Genomic DNA, 22,492 nt, shown 5'->3' on the forward strand with positions numbered 1-22,492 from the left:
CTACTAATGTTGTTAAAATTCACAACCTTAGGAAGAAATTTAAACAAAGTCCGCAAAACTGCCTTATCCTGATGGAAAATCATAAAAGGAGACAAGAGCAGACAATTCAGAAACTTTTCTAGCTGAAGAGATAGCCAAAAGAAACAACACTTTCTAAGAAAGTAGTTTAATATCCAAAGAATGCCTAGGCTCAAAAGGTGGAGCCTGCAAAGCCTTCAAAACCAAATTAAGACTCCAAGGAGGAGAGATTGATTTAAATGGGACAATCTACCATAGAATTGTTATTGATTTAAAAGATAGATAATCCCTTTATTACCCATTCTCCAGTTTTGTATAACCAACACAGTTATATTAATACACTTTTTACCTCTGTGATTACCTTGTATCTAGGAACCTTCTTCCAGCCCTTGATCACATGACTGACTGTTTATTATCTATTGTCTTAAATTTAGCATTGTTTTGTGCTAAATCTTAAATAACCCCTGTGCCTGAACACAGTGTTATCTATATGGCCCACGTGTACTTTCTGTCTCTTTGTGTTGAAGAGATTTAAAAAGCATGTGATATGAGGCAGCCCTCAAAGGCTTAGAAATTAGCATATGAGCTTACCTATGTTTAGTTTAAACTAAGAATACCAAGAGAAAAAAGCAAATTTGATGATAAAAACAGACTTACGAGCCCGAAGCATAGTATTAATCACTGAGTCAGAGAAACCTCTATGACTAAGTACTAAGCGTTCAATTTCCATACCTTCAAATTTAGCGATTTGAGATCCTGATGGAAAAACGGCCCTTGAGACAGAAGGTCCAGCCTTAAAGGAAGTGGCTAAGGCTGGCAACTGGACATCCGGACAAGATTCGCATAGCAAAACCTGTGAGGCCATGCTGGTGCTATCAGAAACACATGCAATTGTTCCAATATGATCATGGATATCACCCTTGGAAGAAGAACTAGAGGCGGAAAAATGTAAGCAGGTTGGTAAAACCAAGGAACTGCTAATGCATCCACCATCTCCGCCTGAGGATCCCTGGACCTGGAAAGGTACCTGGGAAGCTTTTTGTTTAGATGGCAAGCCATCAGATCTATTTCGGGGAGACCTCACATCTGTTCAATCTGACAAAATACATCTGGATAGAGAGACCACTCCCCTGGATGTAAGGACTGACGACTGAGATAATCCGTGTCTACACCTGGGATATGCATCGGAGAAATTAGACAGGAGTTGGATTCCGCCCAAGAAATTATCTGAGATACTTCTTTCATCGCCCAGGGACTACGAGCCCCCCCATGATGATTGACATATGCCACAGTTGTGATATTGTCTGACTGAAAACGAATGAATGATTCACTATTTAATAGCGGCCAAGTCTGAAGAGCCCTGAAAATAGCAGAGAGTTCTAAAATATTGATTGGTAACCTCGCCTCTTGAGGATTCCAAACTTCTTGTGCTGTCAGAGACCATCAGATAGCTCCCCAACCTGTAAGACTTGCATCTGTTGAAATCACAGTCCAGGCAGGACGAACAAAAAAGAGGCCCCTTGAATAATCCGATGAAGGACTAACCAACAGGACAGAGAGAGTTGAATGTTGGGATTTAAGTATATCAACTGTGATATCCGAGTATAATCCCTGCACCATTGATTCAGCATGCAAAGCTGCAGAGGTCTCATATGAAAACGAGCAAAGGGGATCGCGTCTGAGGCTGCAGTCATGAGACCTAAAACTTCCATGCACATAGCCACTGAAGGGAATGATCGAGACTGAAGGTTTCGACAGGCAGAAACCAATTTCATTTGTTTGTCTGTTAAAGACAGAGTCATAGACACTGAATCTATCTGGAAACCTAAAAAGGTGACCCTTGTCTGAGGAATCAAGGAACTCTTTGGTAAATTGATCCTCCAACCATGTCTTTGAAGAAACAACACAAGTTGATTTGTGTGAGATTCTGCTAAATGAAAAGATTCAGCCAGTACCAAGATATCGTCCAAATAAGGAAACACTGCAATACCCTGCTCTCTGATTACAGATAGAAGGGCACCAAGAACCTTCAAAAAGATTCTTGGAGCTGTTGCTAGGTCAAATGGAAGAGCAACAAACTGGTAATGCTTGTCTAGAAAAGAGAATCTCAGAAACCGATAGTGGTATAGATGAATCGGAATATGAATATACGCATCCTGTAAGTCTATTGAGGACATGTAATGACCTTGCTGAACAAAAGGCAGAATAGTCCTTACAGTCACCATCTTGAAAAACTTCAGATCCGGAACTGGTCTGAAAGAATTTTCCTTCTTCGGGACAATGAATAGATTTGAATAAAAACCCAGACCCTGTTCCAGAATTTGAACTGGTACAATCACTCCTGAAAGCTCTAGATCTGAAACACAATTCAGAAAAGCCTGAGCTTTCACAGGATTTGTTGGAACGTGAGAGAAAAAAAAAATCTTCTCACAGGTCGTCTTATTCTGAAACCTATTTGATACCCCTCAGAGACAATATTCTGAATCCAATGATTCTGAATGAAACCTGCCTAAACGTCTTGATATAATTTCAATCTGCCCCCCACCAGCAGTACTGGATCGAGGGCCACACCTTCATGCAGTCTTGGGGGTTGGCTTTGGTTTCTTGTAAGGCTTGGATTTATTCCAACTCGAGAATGGCTTCCAATTGGAGCCAGAGTCTTTAGGGGAAGGAGTGGTTTTCTGTTCTCTATTCTGAGAAAAGGAACAAAACCGATTAGAAGCTTTAGATTTGCCTTAAGACTTTATCTTGAGGCAAAAAAACTCCCTTGCCCTCAGTAATAGTGGAAATAATAGAATCCAACTGGGAACCAAACAAATGATTACCCTGGAATGATAGAGATAGTAACTTAGTTACCATGTCAGCATTCCATGATTTGAGCCATAAAGCTCTTCTAGCTAAAATAGCCAAAGACATAGATTTAACATTAATCTTGATGATATCAAAAATAGCATCACAGATAAAATGATTAGCATGTTGAAGCAAACGAACGATGCTATGCAAATCAGAGTCTTTTTTCCGTTGTGCTAAGCTATCCAACCATAAAGTTGATGCAGCTGCAACATCAGCCATAGAAATGGCAGGTCTGAGCATATAGCCAGAATGCAAATAAGATTTCCTTAGATAAGATTCAATCTTCCTATCTAAAGGATCCTTAAAAGAGGTACTATCTTCCATAGGAATAGTAGTACGCTTAGCAAGAGTAGAAATAGCCCCATCAACCTTAGGGACTTTTTCCCAAAACTCTAATTTAGCCACTGGCAAAGGATACAACTTTTTAAACCTGGAAGAAGGAACAAAAGAAGTACCAGGCTTAGACCATTCCTTAGCAATCACATCAGAAATAGCATCAGGAACAGGAAAAACCTCAGGAGTAGTCACAGGAGGTTTATAGACAGAATTTAAACGTTTACTGGATTTATTATCAAGAGGATCAGACTCCTCAATATCCAAAGTGATTAACACTTCTTAACAAAGAACGAACATACTCAATCTTAAAAAGATAAGATGATTTATCAGTGTCAATGTCTGAAATAGGATCTTCTGAGTCAGAGAGATCCTTATCAGAGGAGGATATATCAGTATGTTGCTGGTAATTACAAATTTCATCAGTATTATGAGAAGTTTTAAAATACCTTTTACGTTTATTAGAAGGCGGTATAGCAGCCATAGTCTTCTGTATCGCCTCAGCAATATAATTTTTCATATCAACAGGGATATCATGTACTTTAGATGTTGAAGGAACAACAGATACTGTACTAGCACCAATAGAAACATTTTCTGCATGCAAAAGCTTATCATGACAACTGTTACATACTACAGCTGGAGATATAATCTCCACTAGCTTACAACAGATACACTTAGCTTTGGTAGAACTGTGTTAAGGCAGCATGTTTCCTACAGCAGCTTCTGAGACAGGATCAGATTGAGACATCTTGTAAAATGTAAAAAAGAAAAATAACATTAAACAGAAATATCTTATTTCCAGATATAGCAGTTTCAGGAATGGGAAAAAATGCAAATGCTAAAATTGGCAAAAAAAGCAAATAGCATAGCCCTCTGAGCATAAAGAAGGCAAGCAGAATATAGAAAGTGAGGTAAAATAAAACTATTTTTTTGGCACCAAGTATGACGCACAACGCAAAAGGAAATGGAAAAATATTTTGGTGCCAACAAACATCCGGAAATGAAGCAACTTGCGTCAAACACAATTCCGCACCAAACAACCTAGCGTCAACTAAGACGCAGGAAATGACTAACTTGCGTCACGACAGACGCACATTCGCGCCCAAAAAAGTCTTGGGCCGAGAACGACGCAATAAATAACAGCATTTTGCGCCCTCGCGAGCCTAATTTGCTCGCAAGTTTTCCTAGAAAAACAGAATTTATGCTTACCTGATAAATTACTTTCTCCAACGGTGTGTCCAGTCCACGGCGTCATCCTTACTTGTGGGATATTCTCTTCCCCAACAGGAAATGGCAAAGAGTCCCAGCAAAGCTGGTCACATGATCCCTCCTAGGCTCCGCCCACCCCAGTCATTCGACCGACGGACAGGAGGAAATATATATAGGAGAAACCATATGATACCGTGGTGACTGTAGTTAGAGAAAATAATTAATCAGACCTGATTAAAAAACCAGGGCGGGCCGTGGACCGGACACACCGTTGGAGAAAGTAATTTATCAGGTAAGCATAAATTCTGTTTTCTCCAACATAGGTGTGTCCGGTCCACGGCGTCATCCTTACTTGTGGGAACCAATACCAAAGCTTTAGGACACGGATGAAGGGAGGGAGCAAATCAGGTCACCTAAATGGAAGGCACCACGGCTTGCAAAACCTTTCTCCCAAAAATAGCCTCCGAAGAAGCAAAAGTATCAAATTTGTAAAATTTGGCAAAAGTGTGCAGTGAAGACCAAGTCGCTGCCTTACATATCTGGTCAACAGAAGCCTCGTTCTTGAAGGCCCATGTGGAAGCCACAGCCCTAGTGGAGTGAGCTGTGATTCTTTCAGGAGGCTGCCGTCCGGCAGTCTCATAAGCCAATCGGATAATGCTTTTAAGCCAAAAGGAAAGAGAGGTAGAAGTCGCTTTTTGACCTCTCCTTTTACCAGAATAAACAACAAACAAGGAAGATGTTTGTCTGAAATCTTTAGTAGCCTCTAAATAGAATTTTAGAGCACGGACTACGTCCAAATTGTGTAACAAACGTTCCTTCTTTGAAACTGGATTCGGACACAAAGAAGGTACAACTATCTCCTGGTTAATATTTTTGTTGGAAACAACTTTCGGAAGAAAACCAGGCTTAGTACGCAAAACCACCTTATCTGCATGGAACACCAGATAGGGCGGAGAACACTGCAGAGCAGATAACTCTGAAACTCTTCTAGCAGAAGAAATTGCAACCAAAAACAAAACTTTCCAAGATAATAACTTAATATCTACGGAATGTAAGGGTTCAAACGGAACCCCTTGAAGAACTGAAAGAACTAGATTTAGACTCCAGGGAGGAGTCAAAGGTCTGTAAACAGGCTTGATTCTAACCAGAGCCTGAACAAATGCTTGAACATCTGGCACAGCTGCCAGTCTTTTGTGAAGTAAAACAGATAAAGCAGAGATCTGTCCCTTCAGAGAACTTGCAGATAATCTTTTCTCCAAACCTTCTTGTAGAAAGGATAGAATCTTAGGAATTTTTATCTTGTTCCATGGGAATCCTTTAGATTCACACCAACAGATATATTTTTTCCATATTTTATGGTAAATTTTTCTAGTTACAGGCTTTCTAGCCTGAATCAGAGTATCTATTACAGAATCTGAAAACCCACGCTTTGATAAAATCAAGCGTTCAATCTCCAAGCCGTCAGTTGGAGGGAAACCAGATTCGGATGTTCGAATGGACCCTGAACAAGAAGGTCCTGTCTCAAAGGTAGCTTCCATGGTGGAGCCGATGACATATTCACCAGGTCTGCATACCAAGTCCTGCGTGGCCACGCAGGAGCTATCAAGATCACCGAGGCCCTCTCTTGATTGATCCTGGCTACCAGCCTGGGAATGAGAGGAAACGGTGGGAATACATAAGCTAGGTTGAAGGTCCAAGGTGCTACTAGTGCATCTACTAGAGTCGCCCTTGGATCCCTGGATCTGGACCCGTAGCAAGGAACCTTGAAGTTCTGACGGGACGCCATCAGATCCATGTCTGGAATGCCCCATAATTGAATTATTTGGGCAAAGATTTCCGGATGGAGTTCCCACTCCCCCGGATGGAATGTCTGACGACTCAGAAAATCCGCTTCCCAATTTTCCACTCCTGGGATGTGGATTTGCAGACAAGTGGCAGGAGTGATCCTCCGCCCATTGAATTATTTTGGTCACTTCTTCCATCGCTAGGGAACTCCTTGTTCCCCCCTGATGATTGATATATGCAACAGTCGTCATGTTGTCTGATTGAAACCTTATGAATTTGGCCTTTGCTAGTTGAGGCCAAGCTTTGAGAGCATTGAATATCGCTCTCAGTTCCAGAATGTTTATCGGGAGAAGAGATTCTTCCCGAGACCATAGACCCTGAGCTTTCAGGGGTTCCCAGACCGCGCCCCAGCCCACCAGGCTGGCGTCGGTCGTGACAATGACCCACTCTGGTCTGCGGAAGCTCATTCCCTGTGACAGATTGTCCAGGGTCAGCCACCAACGGAGTGAATCTCTGGTCTTTTGATCTACTTGAATCGTCGGAGACAAGTCTGTATAATCCCCATTCCACTGTCTGAGCATGCACAGTTGTAATGGTCTTAGATGAATTCGTGCAAAAGGAACTATGTCCATTGCTGCAACCATCAATCCTATTACTTCCATGCACTGCGCTATGGAAGGATGAAGAACAGAATGAAGTACTTGACAAGAGCTTAGAATTTTTGATTTTCTGACCTCTGTCAGAAAAATCCTCATTTCTAAGGAATCTATTATCGTTCCCAAGAAGGGAACTCTTGTTGACGGGGACAGAGAACTTTTTTCTTTGTTCACCTTCCATCCGTGAGATCTGAGAAAGGCTAGGACGATGTCCGTATGAGCCTTTGCTTTTGACAGAGACGACGCTTGAATCAGGATGTCGTCCAAATAAGGTACTACTGCAATGCCCCTTGGTCTTAGAACCGCTAGAAGGGACCCTAGTACCTTTGTGAAAATCCTTGGAGCAGTGGCTAATCCGAATGGAAGTGCCACAAACTGGTAATGCTTGTCCAGAAAAGCGAACCTTAGGAACTGATGATGTTCCTTGTGGATAGGAATATGTAGGTACGCATCCTTTAAATCCACGGTAGTCATAAATTGATTTTCCTGGATAGTAGGTAGGATCGTTCGAATAGTTTCCATTTTGAACGATGGAACCTTGAGAAATTTGTTTAGGATCTTGAGATCCAAAATTGGTCTGAATGTTCCCTCTTTTTTGGGAACTATGAACAGGTTGGAATAAAAACCCATCCCTTGTTCTCTTATTGGAACTGGATGAATCACTCCCATTTTTAACAGGTCTTCTACACAATGTAAGAATGCCTGTCTTTTTATTTGGTTTGAAGATAATTGAGACCTGTGGAACCTTCCCCTTGGGGGTAGTTCCTTGAATTCCAGGAGATAACCTTGAGAAACTATCTCTAGCGCCCAAGGATCCTTAACATCTCTTGTCCAAGCCTGAGCAAAGAGAGAAAGTCTGCCCCCCACCAGATCCGGATCGGGGACCATCCCTTCATGCTGTTTTGGTAGCAGTGGTAGGCTTCTTGGCCTGCTTACCCTTGTTCCAGCCTTGCATTGGTCTCCAGGCTGGTTTGGGTTGTGAAGTATTACCCTCTTGCTTAGAGGATGTAGAATTAGAGGCTGGTCCGTTTCTGCGAAAGGGACGAAAATTAGGTCTATTTTTAGCCTTAAAAGACCTATCCTGTGGGAGGGCGTGGCCCTTTCCCCCAGTGATGTCTGAAATAATCTCTTTCAAATCAGGTCCAAATAATGTTTTACCCTTGAAAGGGATGTTAAGCAATTTTGTCTTGGAAGACACATCCGCTGACCAAGACTTTAGCCAAAGCACTCTGCGCGCCACGATAGCAAACCCTGAATTTTTTGCCGCTAATCTAGCTAATTGCAAAGCGGCATCTAAAATAAAAGAGTTAGCCAATTTAAGTGCTTGAACTCTGTCCATAACCTCCTCATACGAAGATTCTTTATTGAGCGACTTTTCTAGTTCCTCGAACCAGAAACACGCTGCCGTAGTGACAGGAACAATGCATGAAATTGGTTGTAGAAGGTAACCCTGCTGAACAAAAATCTTTTTAAGCAAACCTTCTAATTTTTTATCCATAGGATCTTTGAAAGCACAACTATCTTCAATAGGAATAGTAGTGCGTTTATTTAGAGTAGAAACCGCCCCCTCGACCTTGGGGACTGTCTGCCATAAGTCCTTTCTGGGGTCGACTATAGGAAATAATTTCTTAAATATAGGGGGGGGAACAAAAGGTATGCCGGGCCTTTCCCACTCCTTATTTACTATGTCCGCCACCTGCTTGGGTATAGGAAAAGCGTCGGGGGGCACCGGAACCTCTAGGAACTTGTCCATCTTACATAATTTCTCTGGAATGACCAAATTGTCACAATCATCCAGAGTAGATAATACCTCCTTAAGCAGTGCGCGGAGATGTTCTAATTTAAATTTAAATGTCACAACATCAGGTTCAGCTTGTTAAGAAATTTTTCCTGAATCTGAAATTTCTCCCTCAGACAAAACCTCCCTCATGGCCCCTTCAGATTGGTGTGAGGGTATGTCAGAACAGTTATCATCAGCGTCCTCTTGCTCTTCAGTGTTTAAAACAGAGCAATCGCGCTTTCTCTGATAAGTAGGCATTTTGGATAAAATGTTTGCTATAGAGTTATCCATTACAGCCGTTAATTGTTGCATGGTAATAAGAATTGGCGCACTAGATGTACTAGGGGCCTCTTGTGTGGGCAAAACTGGTGTAGACACAGAAGGGGATGATGTAGTATCATGTTTACTCCCCTCATTTGAGGAATCATCTTGGGCAATATCATTATCTGTGGCATTGCTGTCCCTACTTTGTTTGGACACTATGGCACAATTATCACATAAATTTAAATGGGGAGACACCTTGGCTTTCATACATATAGAACATAGCTTATCTGATGGTACAGACATGTTAAACAGGCTTAAACTTGTCAACAAAGCACAAAAAACGTTTTAAAATAAAACCGTTACTGTCACTTTAAATTTCAAACTGAAAACACTTTATTACTGAATATGTGAAAAAGTATGAAGGAATTGTTCAAAATTCACCAAAATTTCACCACAGTGTCTTAAAGCATTAAAAGTATTGCACACCAAATTTCAGAGCTTTAACCCTTAAATTAACGGAACCGGAGCCGTTTTTACATTTAACCCCTATACAGTCCCAGCTATATGCTTTGCTGAGACCCAACCAAGCCCAGAGGGGAATACGATACCAAATGATGCCTTCTATAAGCTTTTTCAGTGATTCTTAGCTCCTCACACATGCATCTGCATGCCTTGCTCTCCAAAAACAACTGCGCATTAGTGGCGCGAAAATGAGGCTCTGTCTATAACTAGAAAAGGCCCCCATCTGAAAAAGGTGTCCAACACAGTGCCTGCCGTTTTTCTAAACAATCCCCAAGATTATAATAACCATTAATAGTTAGAATCTGCAAAATATGCCTAGCAAAGCAATCGTTTTAGCCCAGAAAAATGTCTACCAGTTTTTTAAGCCCTTATGAAGCCCTTTATTCTTTTATTTAACTAAGAAAATGGCTTACCGGTCCCCATAAGGGGAAATGACAGGCTTCCAGCATTACATAGTCTTGTTAGAAATATGGCCAGTCATACCTTAAGCAGAAAAGTCTGCCAACTGTTTCCCCCAACTGAAGTTACTTCATCTCAACAGTCCTGTGTGGAAACAGCAATCGATTTTAGTAACTTCTGCTAAAATCATCTTCCTCTTACAAACAGAAATCTTCATCTTTTTTCTGTTTCAGAGTAAATAGTACATACCAGCACTATTTTAAAATAACAAACACTTGATTGAAGAATAAAAACTACATTTAAACACCAAAAAACTCTTAACCATCTCCGTGGAGATGTTGCCTGTGCAACGGCAAAGAGAATGACTGGGGTGGGCGGAGCCTAGGAGGGATCATGTGACCAGCTTTGCTGGGACTCTTTGCCATTTCCTGTTGGGGAAGAGAATATCCCACAAGTAAGGATGACGCCGTGGACCGGACACACCTATGTTGGAGAAAAACAAGTCAAATTGAAAAAAAGACTATACCCCAGGTAAAACAAACTTCCTAAAACATGATTCCCATAACGAAACTGCTGGACTGCAAAGGGAAATACACATAGACCTGACTCACGGCAAATATAAGTAAAATACATATATTTAAAACTTTATATTAATACATAAAGCACCAAACCATAGCTGAGAGTGTTTTAAATAATGATACATACTTACCAAAAGACACCCATCCACATAGAGCAAATAGCCAAACCAGTACTGAAAGCTATCAGCAGAGGTAATGGTATATAAGAGTATATTGTCGATCTGAAAAGGGAGGTAGGAGATGAATCCCTACGACCGATAACAGAGAACCCTTGAAAAGATTTCCCGCAAGGAAAACCATAAAATCAAATAGGTGATAATCTCTTCACATCCCTCTGACAAACACTATACTCTGAGAGGAATTGGGCTTCAGAATGCTTAGAAGCACTTATCACAGAAGAAAAAATAAGCACAAACTTACTTCACCAACTCCATAGGAGGCAAAGTTTGTAAAACTGAATTGTAGGTGTGGTGAGGGGGTGTATTTATAGGCATTTTGAGGTTTGGGAAACTATGCCCTTCCTGGTAGGATTGTATATCCCATACGTCACTAGCTTATGGACTCTTGCCAATTACATGAAAGAAAAAAAATGTCTCCACTGTGTGTGGCTTTAAAGTGTTATAACACCAGAAATACTGATTAAAATTGTACTCACTTTTTACAAAAAACGCAGTGTAGTATGCTCAGTAACTTGGGGTGTATTACAAACGAAGTAAAATAACTTTAATAAAAATGTTGGCAAATGATGTCCTTTCAAGAGTCATAAGGATTTGAAGTACCTGAGCGATGACTTCTGGGTCTATAGGGCGATGATTATTGAAGCTCTTTGACCTTCCAGCAACCATGGCTTTGCGGATCTGTGGATTGTCTACCCTGTTTTTAAGCGAAGAGTGTCGGCTGATGCTGCTGACTGTCCCATGACCACTAATGGAGCAGCGATCAGGGGCTTCTCTGGAAAAATTCTGGCTCATGGATGGCTGAGATGTGGGCCGAGCGCTGGGCCCAGGAGATGCTGGCTCGGAGGTGTCAGAGCTAGAAAGGCTGTCGCTTTGTCGGAAGGCTCTCCGGATGCTACCAGATTCTGGCCTTTTCCGCTGTCTGGAAAGGAAGAAAGGAATATTTGTTTATACCAGGTACCATGGCAACTGTATAATTAAGCAATTAATAACATGAACATTTATATGCAACAATCTATAAACATTTATCAAATATATTAAATTATATCAAATTAATTTTTTTAGTATATGTACTATATTAAAAGTCAATGACTGCAAATACCCAAAGGCTATTAACACCAGGAGTTTAAAACTAATGTAAACAACTCAAGTTTTTCAAATAGTGGATGAATGTATCTACTTGAGAACAATCTATTTGCAGATAAATTTAACACAATGCTTAAATCCATATTAAAAGTAAAACAAATTAAATAATATTGTAATTTTTAAATAAACCACTATGCAGCACAATTTTATTGAAAAGTGTGAATGTATTTATCTAGAGGAATCCCTACAGACTTTAATAGTGACATTTGTAGAAAAAAAGACAAAATATTCTAAAGAATTGTGGGCCAAGTAAAAAATAAAGTCTCATGATTCAGATAGACCATGCAATTTCAAAGCTTTCCAATTTACTTCTAATGAGCTAACTTGCTTTGTTCTTTTGGTATCCTTAGTTGAAAAGCATACATAGGTAGGCTTAATACTGGGAGTTAGCCTTTTGTCATTGTTTTACCTGATGTGTTCTGATAGCAGCAAGTAGTATATTGCTGCTCTTTCAACAAAAGATTCCAATCCTATATAATAAACGGCCAGGTATCTTTGCCAGAAGCAGTCATGCCCAGTAGAGACTGCGCAAGGACAAACATACCTGGCCATTTGTATCCGGACAGCAGAGAGGGAGGTGAAAGCGGTGTGTCAAGGTGAGTGGTCGGGCGTGACGAGGGGGTGCGGTTGGGTATGGTGAAGGGCGTGGTCGTGATATAGAGTGCTTAAGGGTTTGAGAGAGAGAGCGCCAAAGAGGGGGGAAGAGAGCAAAAGAAAGGGGGGAAGAGAGCAAAAGAAAGGGGGGAGAGAGAGAACAAAAGAGAGGGGGGAGAGAGCCAAAGAGAGAGGGAGAGAGAGCCAAAGAAAGGGAAGAGAGAGAACAAAAGAGAGGGGGGAGAGAGAGAGCCAAAGAAAGGGAAGAGAGAGAACAAAAGAAAGGGAAGAGAGAGAACAAAAGAGAGGGGAGAGAGAGAACAAAAGAGAGGGGGGAGAGAGAGAGCCAAAGAGATGGGGAGAGAGAGCCAAAGAGATGGGGAGAGAGAGCCAAAGAGATGGGGAGAGAGAGCCAAAGAGATGGGGAGAGAGAGCCAAAGAGATGGGGAGAGAGAGCCAAAGAGATGGGGAGAGAGAGCCAAAGAGATGGGGAGAGAGAGAACAAAAGAGAGGGGAGAGAGAGAACAAAAGAGAGGGGAGAGAGAGAACAAAAGAGAGGGGAGAGAGAGAACAAAAGAGAGGGGGGAGAGAGAGAACAAAAGAAAGGGAAGAGAGAGAACAAAAGAAAGGGAAGAGAGAGAACAAAAGAGAGGGGAGAGAGAGAACAAAAGAGAGGGGGGAGAGAGAGAGCCAAAGAGATGGGGAGAGAGAGCCAAAGAGATGGGGAGAGAGAGCCAAAGAGATGGGGAGAGAGAGCCAAAGAGATGGGGAGAGAGAGCCAAAGAGATGGGGAGAGAGAGCCAAAGAGATGGGGAGAGAGCACAAAAGAGGGGGGAGAGAGCACAAAAGAGGGGGGAGAGAGAGAGAGCACAAAAGAGGGGGGAGAGAGAGATAGCAAAAGAGAGGGGGGAGAGAGAGATAGCAAAAGAGAGGAGGGAGAGAGAGCAAAAAAGAGGGGGGAGAGAGAGCAAAAGAGAGGGGGGAGAGAGAACAAAAGAAAGGGGAGGGGGGAGAGAGCCAAAGAGGGGGGAGAGAGAGCAAAAGAAAGGGGGGGGGGGGGGAGAGAGAACCAAAGAGAGGGGGGGAGAGAGAGCAAAAGAGAGGGGGAGATAGAGAGCAAAAGAGAGGGGGAGATAGAGAGCAAAAGAGAGGGGGAGATAGAGAGCAAAAGAGAGGGGGAGATAGAGAGCAAAAGAGAGGGGGAGATAGAGAGCAAAAGAGAGGGGGAGAGAGAGCAAAAGAGAGGGGGAGAGAGAGCAAAAGAGAGGGGGAGAGAGAGCAAAAGAGAGGGGGAGAGAGAGCAAAAGAGAGGGGGAGAGAGAGCAAAAGAGAGGGGGGGGAGAGAGCAAAAGAGGGGGGGGGAGAGAGCAAAAGAGGGGGGGAGAGAGCAAAAGAGAGGGGGAGAGAGCAAAAGAGAGGGGGAGAGAGAGCAAAAGAGAGGGGAAGAGAGGGGGAGAGAGAGGCCCGTGTACTTGGGCTTTAGGACTAGTAGAATGATAATAGAAGTAAAATGGAAAGTTGCTATGTTTTATCTGAATGTCCTTTTAAAAGAGATGATTATAGATTCAGGGTAAAACTGATACCTTAAAAGAGATCAAAACGAGTGTACATATTTACTGTATATCAGATTTTATGTAATGAGAAAATTATAATTATGCTTTATCAGAGCCAGTGATTGTGGGACAAGGACCCGATTCAAGAATAGGCCCTATCATGATTTACGTGCTGCAAGGCCAGATACAGCATTTTCCTAAATGGCAACATAATTCTAAAGTGTTTTAAAAGAATGTGTGTGTATGCATGTTAATGGGCGTGAGTGACTGTCCAAGCGTGCAACGTCATTTAAATTCAACTGTTACATTATTTCAAACTGTTAAAATAACTTCCGAACATTTTAAAAGAGACTTTTATTAGTAAAAAAAAAAAAAGTTCCTGTGCCGTAAGAATTGCATTTTGTCTGACGTGTTTTAGGAAGAAACGTCTAGTAAAATCTATTACTGTTTCAGTAAGAATCTTTATTGCACATACAGAGCATATGTTCGTATGCCACTTACATCCACATTAAAACTATAAATAAGAGCAAAATGGAGAGTATATTGAGCAGTCCTTACTTGTTAATATTGGCAAGATAAATATCAGCCACATGCCCGCCAGAAGGACAGCTGAGGCTAGCTCTGGCAGTGATCTTTGCCTCGTGGAGGGGCTCTGTGCTCTGCTCCGGCTCAGATTTGGGACTAGATCTCTCGCTGGGTGGGTCTTCACTGTAAAACAGTAAGCATCATAATAAAACAAACTGTAAATCAATATTTATACCAACAATGTCAATGCAAGCAACTGATTCTACTAAAAAAAAACTTTCAGAGGCGTTATTTATTGGCAATTAAGCACTTAGGGTTTCTACCTAGGTCATTTTATCCTGGACATTTAGGAGTAACACATGCTGCAGGGTGTGTAGGGAGGAAAATGACTAGTGCTGATCACATACTATCCACAGGCACAATACATGCTCCTCCCTGCATAACCCTGCAGCATGTGTAACTCCTAACTACCCAGGATAATATGGATGCACTGCAGTGTTCTCCAAAGAAAATGTTGCAAGCCAGCTGGCATTATAAAGCATCCGGGTGGGGGCAGTATACCAATATAACATTTTCTGCTGTCCAAAGCACAGATTATTTGCATAATTTAATATAAATTAATTTAATGATAATTTGCTAAATAAGATGATTATTTTAATATTAGCTAATTTAAAAAGGGAAACAACTCAAGTAAAAAATTATCTGTCATGAAATTCAGAAAAAGCACACACTTAAAGGGACAATCAAGTCAAAATTAAACTTTCATTATTCAGATAGAGCATGCAATTTTAAACAACTTTCCAATTTACTTCAATTAACAAAATGTGCACACTCTTTTTATATTTAAACTTTTTGAGTCACCAGCTCCTACTGAGCATGTGCAGAATAAACGTGTATGCATTTGTGATTGGCTGATGGCTGTCACATGGTACGTGTATGCATTTGTGATTGGCTGATGGATGTCACATGGTACAGGTGGAGTGGAAATAGACATAACTTTTAAAATTGTCAGAAAAAAAATCTACTACTCATTTGAAGTTCTGACTAAGTGCTATTGCATTGTCTTATCTTGCATTTGTTGGTTATGCAAACCTACTGTGTTGACTGGTCCTTTAAGAATATTTCCAATTTACTTCCATTATCACATTTTCACAATCTATTTATATGTACACTTTTTGAGGCACCAGCAATTCTACTGTATTTAGCTGGGTGGTCAGTAAAATCATTCAGGTGGTGCAACCCATTAAAGAGGTCAAATGAGTGTGTTTATGTTTTGTTTGCTACAGCCAATTAGAGGAAGACATAGATAAACTGCACTTTAAAATTGGTTTTACCACTGGCTTGATCCAGACTAAAGCTAGAACAAAACTCTGAACATCAGAAAGGATGACAAACTTCTTGTAAAACAAAACTGAAAGGAACCCTTGCCCTCCAAAAAAAACAACAATAAAAAACAAACAAAAACTGGCCCGATAAACCCTTATCAAGAGGATATATAAAAAAGAGTGCCAGCTAAAACCATGCTTCACACTCCAAGAAATAAAGGCCTTCCAAAACCTAAGTAAAACCTTCCTTGACAGAAGTTTACAGGAACGAATCAAGACCTCAATAAAAGAATCAGCAAAAAAAAAAAAAACACAAAAAAACCTCTTTCTAAAAACTAAACTTCAATCCCTAAGCCAACAGACAGAGATTTGAGAACCTGATGAAACACCGCCCTAGAGACAGAAGGTTGTGGCGCAAACAAAAAGGCTACAGAGAACAATTGAACATCTGCACAAACCAAGTCCTGCGAGGCCCAGCTGGAGCAATCAGAATTGCTGCTGATACTTCCTGTCCTGATGAATAATCCGGAAAAAAAATAAAATAAAAACTAAACAAAAATCTTAAGGGGAACTGGTGTTTCTAAAACAACACAACAAACTATTTCAGTATCAGGATTAATTATACCTCAAATTTAGCCTATGACTAAGCGCCACTAGGGGGCGTGAAACGCGTCAGTCCTTCTGTAATCTATCTGTCTGCATGTTGCTGGCATTTATTTTAAGCCTGTCTACCTTCATTGTATGGCTTAATCAATAAATTATTGCAATATTTTTCTACCCCGAGCAGTGCCTGCGTTTTTTCTTCCAAGTATACCTCAAATTTACACTGTCCTAAGGGATAAATCTGTGGCTGGTGGTCTGGGGGCACTTTGGGTAAGAATGGTATACCCCACGTTTTCTTGGTGCTTTCTATTTTATTTTACTTTGTTTGTTTAGTTATGTTTTTATGTTTATTATTATTTATTATGTTATTTAAAAAAGAGGAAAAGCGAGAGGAAGGACCATGAGCTATGGCCCCTTTGCCATATTAATTACAGGACTGTCATGAACCACTCATTGGACTAAAACCTCGTCAGTGTCTTGTATTTAATGAGATGTATAAAGTTTTCTTATGTATGTAACATATTTCTCATTGTCATGGGCTCATGAGAGCCTCTCTCATTGTATAAATAAAGTTTAAAAAAACAAAACAAAAAAACAAAACAAAACAACCCCCCCCCCCCCCCGAAATTGAAGGATTTTCTGAGAAAGATGAGAATAATATCTGTAATCCAGACAAAGCAAACCAAACTGAAAAAGCCTCATGAAACAAAGCAAATTTAATAGCATCAGACATAATATCTCCATGCAAAGAAAAAAAATAGACAGAGAGTCTATGACGACACCTAGGAATATAATCCTGGTATGAGGAGAAAGATAACTCTTTGGAGAATTCTCAAATCATGTTCTTGAAAAAACAACAAGAATCTGAAAGTAGAATTTACTGCTAAATGGAGCCTTTACCAAGATATTATCCAGGTAAAGAACCACCAAAATACCCTGAGCTCTTATTACAAACAAGAGGGTTCCCAGAATTTATGGGTGGGGGGGGGGGGGGAATTGGGCACAGCAGCCAAATCAAAAAAGAAGATCAACAAATAGAAAGAGCCCTGATTCTTGGAAACAATGAAGAGTTTGGAACTGGGCCTATAAATCCAAGGATTCCACATCTAAGACTGACTGAAAAAAGCTCTTGCCTTTACAGGAATCTACGGGACGAGAGACTACAGAAACCTTTTCAGAACCTGTGAATATAAACAGATTTAAAACAAACCAAATTCTGGATTGGAGGCCGTATCTTCATGCTGACATAATAGAGAAAGCAGGTTTCTTAGACTGGTTAGGCCTGTTCCAATTTGAATATGGCTTCCAGGAAAAACAGAAAATAAAACTGTTACTAAATGGAAGAGGAGGATTTTAGGTCCTAGATTGACGAAAGGAACGGAAATTATTAGAACTCCTGATCTCACCCTTAGACTTCTAGCCCTGAGAGAGAAGAAATCTTTTACCTCCACTCACAGTAAAGAAAATATCATCCAGACCAGGCCAAAACAAAATTATTCCATGTAAAAGAAGGGACAAAAACCTAGATTGAGAAATCATGTCTTATAAGAAACCAGCAACCTTAGCTGGATTAAAACTCTCAACCTCTTGCTAAATGTAGCCACCATTCTGCAAGCGCTGAACCAAAGATGGACCGGCTTCTAAGCTTACATTCCTGCTTTTCAAATAAAGATACCAAGAGAAAAAAGAAAAGAAAAAGATAATACGAGTAAATTTAGAAAGTTGCTTAAGATTGCATGATCTATTTAAATCATAAAAGAAAAAAAATTTGAGTTTCATATCCCTTTAATATTAGTAGGAAAGTGTACAGTGGATCTAGATTCTAAGGAACTAACATTTAAAGTAGTGGGGACAGACCCAGTATGCTCCATCATAAAAAATATACAGGCAAAACCACAGAAAATACAAAGTGATAGAAAAAAATGGTATTAAAAGATTTATATAGAAAATCCTAATTAAGGAAAATAGGCAAGTAAAAACAGAAGCATAGAAACCTTACACCCCTATATAATGCAGCTCGAGACAGTATAGGAAAACCCCCAACTAAACTCCTTAATAAGAGTGTATGCATCCATAAAGAGATGTGCGCAAATAACCTGACATAGCATGATAGCGCTAGGGTTGCCACCTGTCCCTTAAAATACAGAACACTTATAAGTTACACATGCTGCAGGGTGTGCAGGGAGGAATATGAATAGTGCTGTCCAGAAACACAATACATGTTCCTCCCTGCACACCCTGCAGCATGTGTAACTCATAAGTGTCCAGGAAAACATGGCTGAGGTGGCAACCCTAGATAGCGCAGAGGGGAAAGACTGAAGAGAATATACTAAGAGCTCACAGCACAAACTGACAAACATGCAAACAGCCGAGGCACGCATGCGAAACTGAAGTGCGCTAAAAAGGCGACACGCACACGTCTGAGCAGCGCACTAAAAAGAAAGCTTTATGTATGTGCGTACGAACAAAAGCCAAGCAAGCCGAAACGCGCACATCTGATCTGTGTACAAAACCAATAGTGCTATAAAAGGAGGTGTGCAAAGACAACACTCACAAAATAAGATGTGTAAAAAAAACTGCTGCAGGCCTATGGCTTACTCCCAAAGGGTGTACTTGTGCCACCACCCAATAGTTCATAAGCTTCACTCTGTCAACAGAGGGTGCCTCCTAGTGTAACACTGTGGTGTACCAAACAGATAAATAGAGGGAAATCGCTGTACTCACAATTTTGGCAGCACCAATGTGCTGAATGACCCAGACTGGGATCTCTCAGTGTCCCTGACCACATAACCGTTGGAGCAGTGAGCTGGAAGACTCACTCCTCCCAGACTTGTGCTTGAAGTGCAAAATGATGGTTTATTAAAACAGAATAAAAACAACTCTTAAAAACAGGGGGATACAATTGCCCCTTGAGACACTTGCAACGCGTTTCTCAGCTGCAACTCACTGTTTCCTCAGACATATGCAATACAAAGGAGAGGAGCAGTCCAGACAATCCACCATATTCTATTCTCATAGATGAGAAGATTTACCTATGGGTTTATTCTAAGACACTGAATTGCTCTAAGATATCATAAAGGAATTGGCACAGCCATTCCCACCTTTATCACGCTGAACTTAAGTCAATTTATATATCTTATTTTGTGTCAATTTAAGTTATACATATATATATATATATATATATATACACACATATATATATATATATATATATATATATACTGTATATATATACACATACATACACACACACAAAAGAATATGGCATTATTATAATTGATATTCATTGTGCTATCATACATAGCACCTGATTGCACTTTTGGTAGCTCATATCAGGCACCCCCTAGTTACCTTAGCTATTTATTAGCATTGGTCGTTTAGTACTCTGTCTAAACAGTAGCTCTCTGAGCGTAAAATGAGCCTCAAATTAGACTGAGGACCCCTCTCACAGAAGAACACCTGGAGCACCTCCATTCTTCACCTTCCTCCTGTAAAGTCAAAGATAGGACTGGTTGGTTTACCAGTGAGGTGGGAGGGTTTTTAAGTGCTCCTAGAGTTTAGGGAATCTTTGCTTCTCCATAGTGGCCAGAAGTATAATTGTAATATTGTTGAGTAATGGCCTGTGAACCTCACCACCTTTATGAAAGAAAGTACAATATTCAGATTGTCCAGGTAGGTGGGATGTCATATCACAAGTTTGAATGTAAAATATATTTATTTTAGTGATAAGTATAAATCTTGTTTTCTCTTACTCTCCCCCCATGGGGGCATATAATTCAACCATTAAAAGGTCCTTCATCCCAAGAGCTACTTGTAAAGACAACAAACTGAAAATATGTAGTGTAAAGGTATTCAATCAGTGTGTCCTCAATTTAAAGGGACACTCAGGTCAAATTAAATTTTCATGATTCAGATACGGCATGTCATTTTAAACAACCTTCCAATTTACTTCGATTAAAAAAAATGCACAGGCTTTTATATTTACACTTTTTGAGCTCCTACTGAGCATGTGCAAGAATTCACAGACTATATGTATATGCATTTGTGATTGGCTGATTGCTATCACATGGTAAAGGGGGAGTGGAAATATACATAACTTTGAAATTTGTTAGAAAAAAAATCTACTACTCATTTGAAATTCAGAGTAAATGCTATTGTATTGTTTTGTTATCTTGCATTTGTTGATTATGCAAATCTACTGTGTTTACTACAATTCATATGAAAAGAGGATCACAGAGTGTGACCAACAAGCCAGAAGCCGTAGAAGCTTTCTAACCTATTGTGAACCAGATGAAAGATAAACTCTCTTGCTATTATATTTAAAGGCACAGTCAAGTCAAAATTAAACTTTCATGATTCAGATAGAGCACACAATTTTAAACAACTTTTCAATATACTACCATTATATAAATGTGTACAATCTTTTTATATGCACACTTTCTGAGGCACATGCTCCCACTGAGCATGTGCAAGATTAACAGGATATACGTGTATGCAATTTGTGATTGGCTGATGCATTAGGAAGGAAAATGTAACTGACATTTTTCAGAAAAAAATCTACTACTCATTTGAAATTCAAATTAAGTGCTTTTGCGTTGTCTTTTTATTATGCATTTATTGATTATGCTATTCCACTGTCTTTAATGGTCCTTTAAAGGATACTAGGGGATGAATGAGAGTAATAACCATATTGAGTCTACAAAAAAGAGCCTTCCAAACCAGTATTATGACAAAATCAATAAACATTTATTTTAGAACTTATTAAAAATAGAGAACACCATTTTGAAACACTTCAATCTGTAGATAAAGCCACTATAAAAAGGTCAATAATTTTAAAGACAAGTTCAATGGGACAATGCCTCAAAACATGGAAATTTAGGTCAAATATTCTTTCCAAAGCCTGAAAGGAGATCTGGACATCAGGATGAAGAACAATCTTCCACTGAAAGAGTATGGGCGATGTAGAAACCTAACATTTCAAAATCATTATTAATTTTAAGATTTTCTGCATTAATAACACAAATCCAGTGAAGGTTTTCATATTACAGTGTTTGTTGAAAATAGCCAGAACAAAAGTAATACTCTTAAAGGGACAGTCTAGTCAAAATTAAAGTTTCATGATTCAGATAGGGCATGCACTTTTTTTCCAATTGACCTTTATCATCAAATTTGCTTTGTTCCTTGGTATTCTTTGATGAAAGGTAAACCTGGAGTAGACTGTCCCTTTAAGTGTGAGGAGGGAGTGGCAAGCAGTAAAAATGAAAGTGAAACCTATGTTATTGTTTTAGATAAATACAACTATTTAAATTGTTATTAACCCCTTAACACTGAGGACATTCTATGCCGCCCTAAAAGCGATGGGCTTGTAAAGGGTCAGTCTACCATAGAATTTTAAGAGATAGATAATCCCTTTATTACCCATTCCCCAGTTTTGCATAACCAACACAGTTATATTAATATACTTTTTACCTCTGTGATTACCTTGAGTCTAGGAACCTTCTTCCAGCCCCTGATCACATGACTGTGACTGTTTATTATCTATCGTCTTAAATCAAGCATTGTATTGTGCTAAATCTTAAATAACCCCCTGTGCCTGAACACAGTGTTATCTATATGACCCACGTGTACTTTCTGTCTCTTTGTGTTGAAAAGAGATGTAAAAAGCATGTGATAAGAGGCAGCCCTCAAGGGCTTAGAAATTAGCATATGAGCCTACCTATGCTTAGTTTAAACTAAGAATACCAAGAGAAAAAAGCAAATTTGATGATAAAAGTAAATTGGAAAGTTGATTAAAATTAAAAGTCCTATCTGAATAATGAAAGTTTAATTTATACTAGACTGTCCCTTTAACGCCATTAGGATGGCATGGAACTTCCTAAACTATCTGGCGTTTCACCTTTGAACCTTTAACTGGTTCATGAAACTGCAAAAGAGTAGCAACAACCTAGTCAGAAATGTCACTACTAATCAGACTGTGGAAGTCGGTAGTCAAGTTGCCAGTGCAAATTCTAAAGAAACTGTCCTTGTGACAGTGCATTGGAAACCACTGGAAACTAAAGTTCTGGAACACAGACCCCAGAAGGCTAACCTGAAGGAGAAACTAAATTTATTTGACACCAACCAGATTCAAAGGAAAAAAAAAAAAGTATTCTGGTAAATAAGTAAATAAATTA

At 39.9% G+C, this 22,492-nt stretch overlaps 1 protein-coding gene across 1 annotated transcript in view; it reads right to left on the bottom strand.

Moving 5' to 3' along the window:
* The window catches only part of SRGAP2 (SLIT-ROBO Rho GTPase activating protein 2), a 440,346-nt gene that overhangs the window by 17,265 nt on the left and 400,589 nt on the right, over nucleotides 1-22,492 (bottom strand). Inside the window, exons 21-22 of the mRNA XM_053706600.1 lie at nucleotides 14,425-14,574; nucleotides 11,177-11,495 (exon numbers count right to left, since the gene is read on the bottom strand). Of these exons, the coding sequence (XP_053562575.1) occupies nucleotides 11,177-11,495; nucleotides 14,425-14,574 (469 nt within the window). The remainder of the gene's footprint in view (nucleotides 1-11,176; nucleotides 11,496-14,424; nucleotides 14,575-22,492) is intronic.

The sequence above is a fragment of the Bombina bombina genome, chromosome 3, assembly GCF_027579735.1.
Source record: "Bombina bombina isolate aBomBom1 chromosome 3, aBomBom1.pri, whole genome shotgun sequence".
In the NCBI taxonomy this organism is placed as follows: domain Eukaryota; kingdom Metazoa; phylum Chordata; class Amphibia; order Anura; family Bombinatoridae; genus Bombina; species Bombina bombina.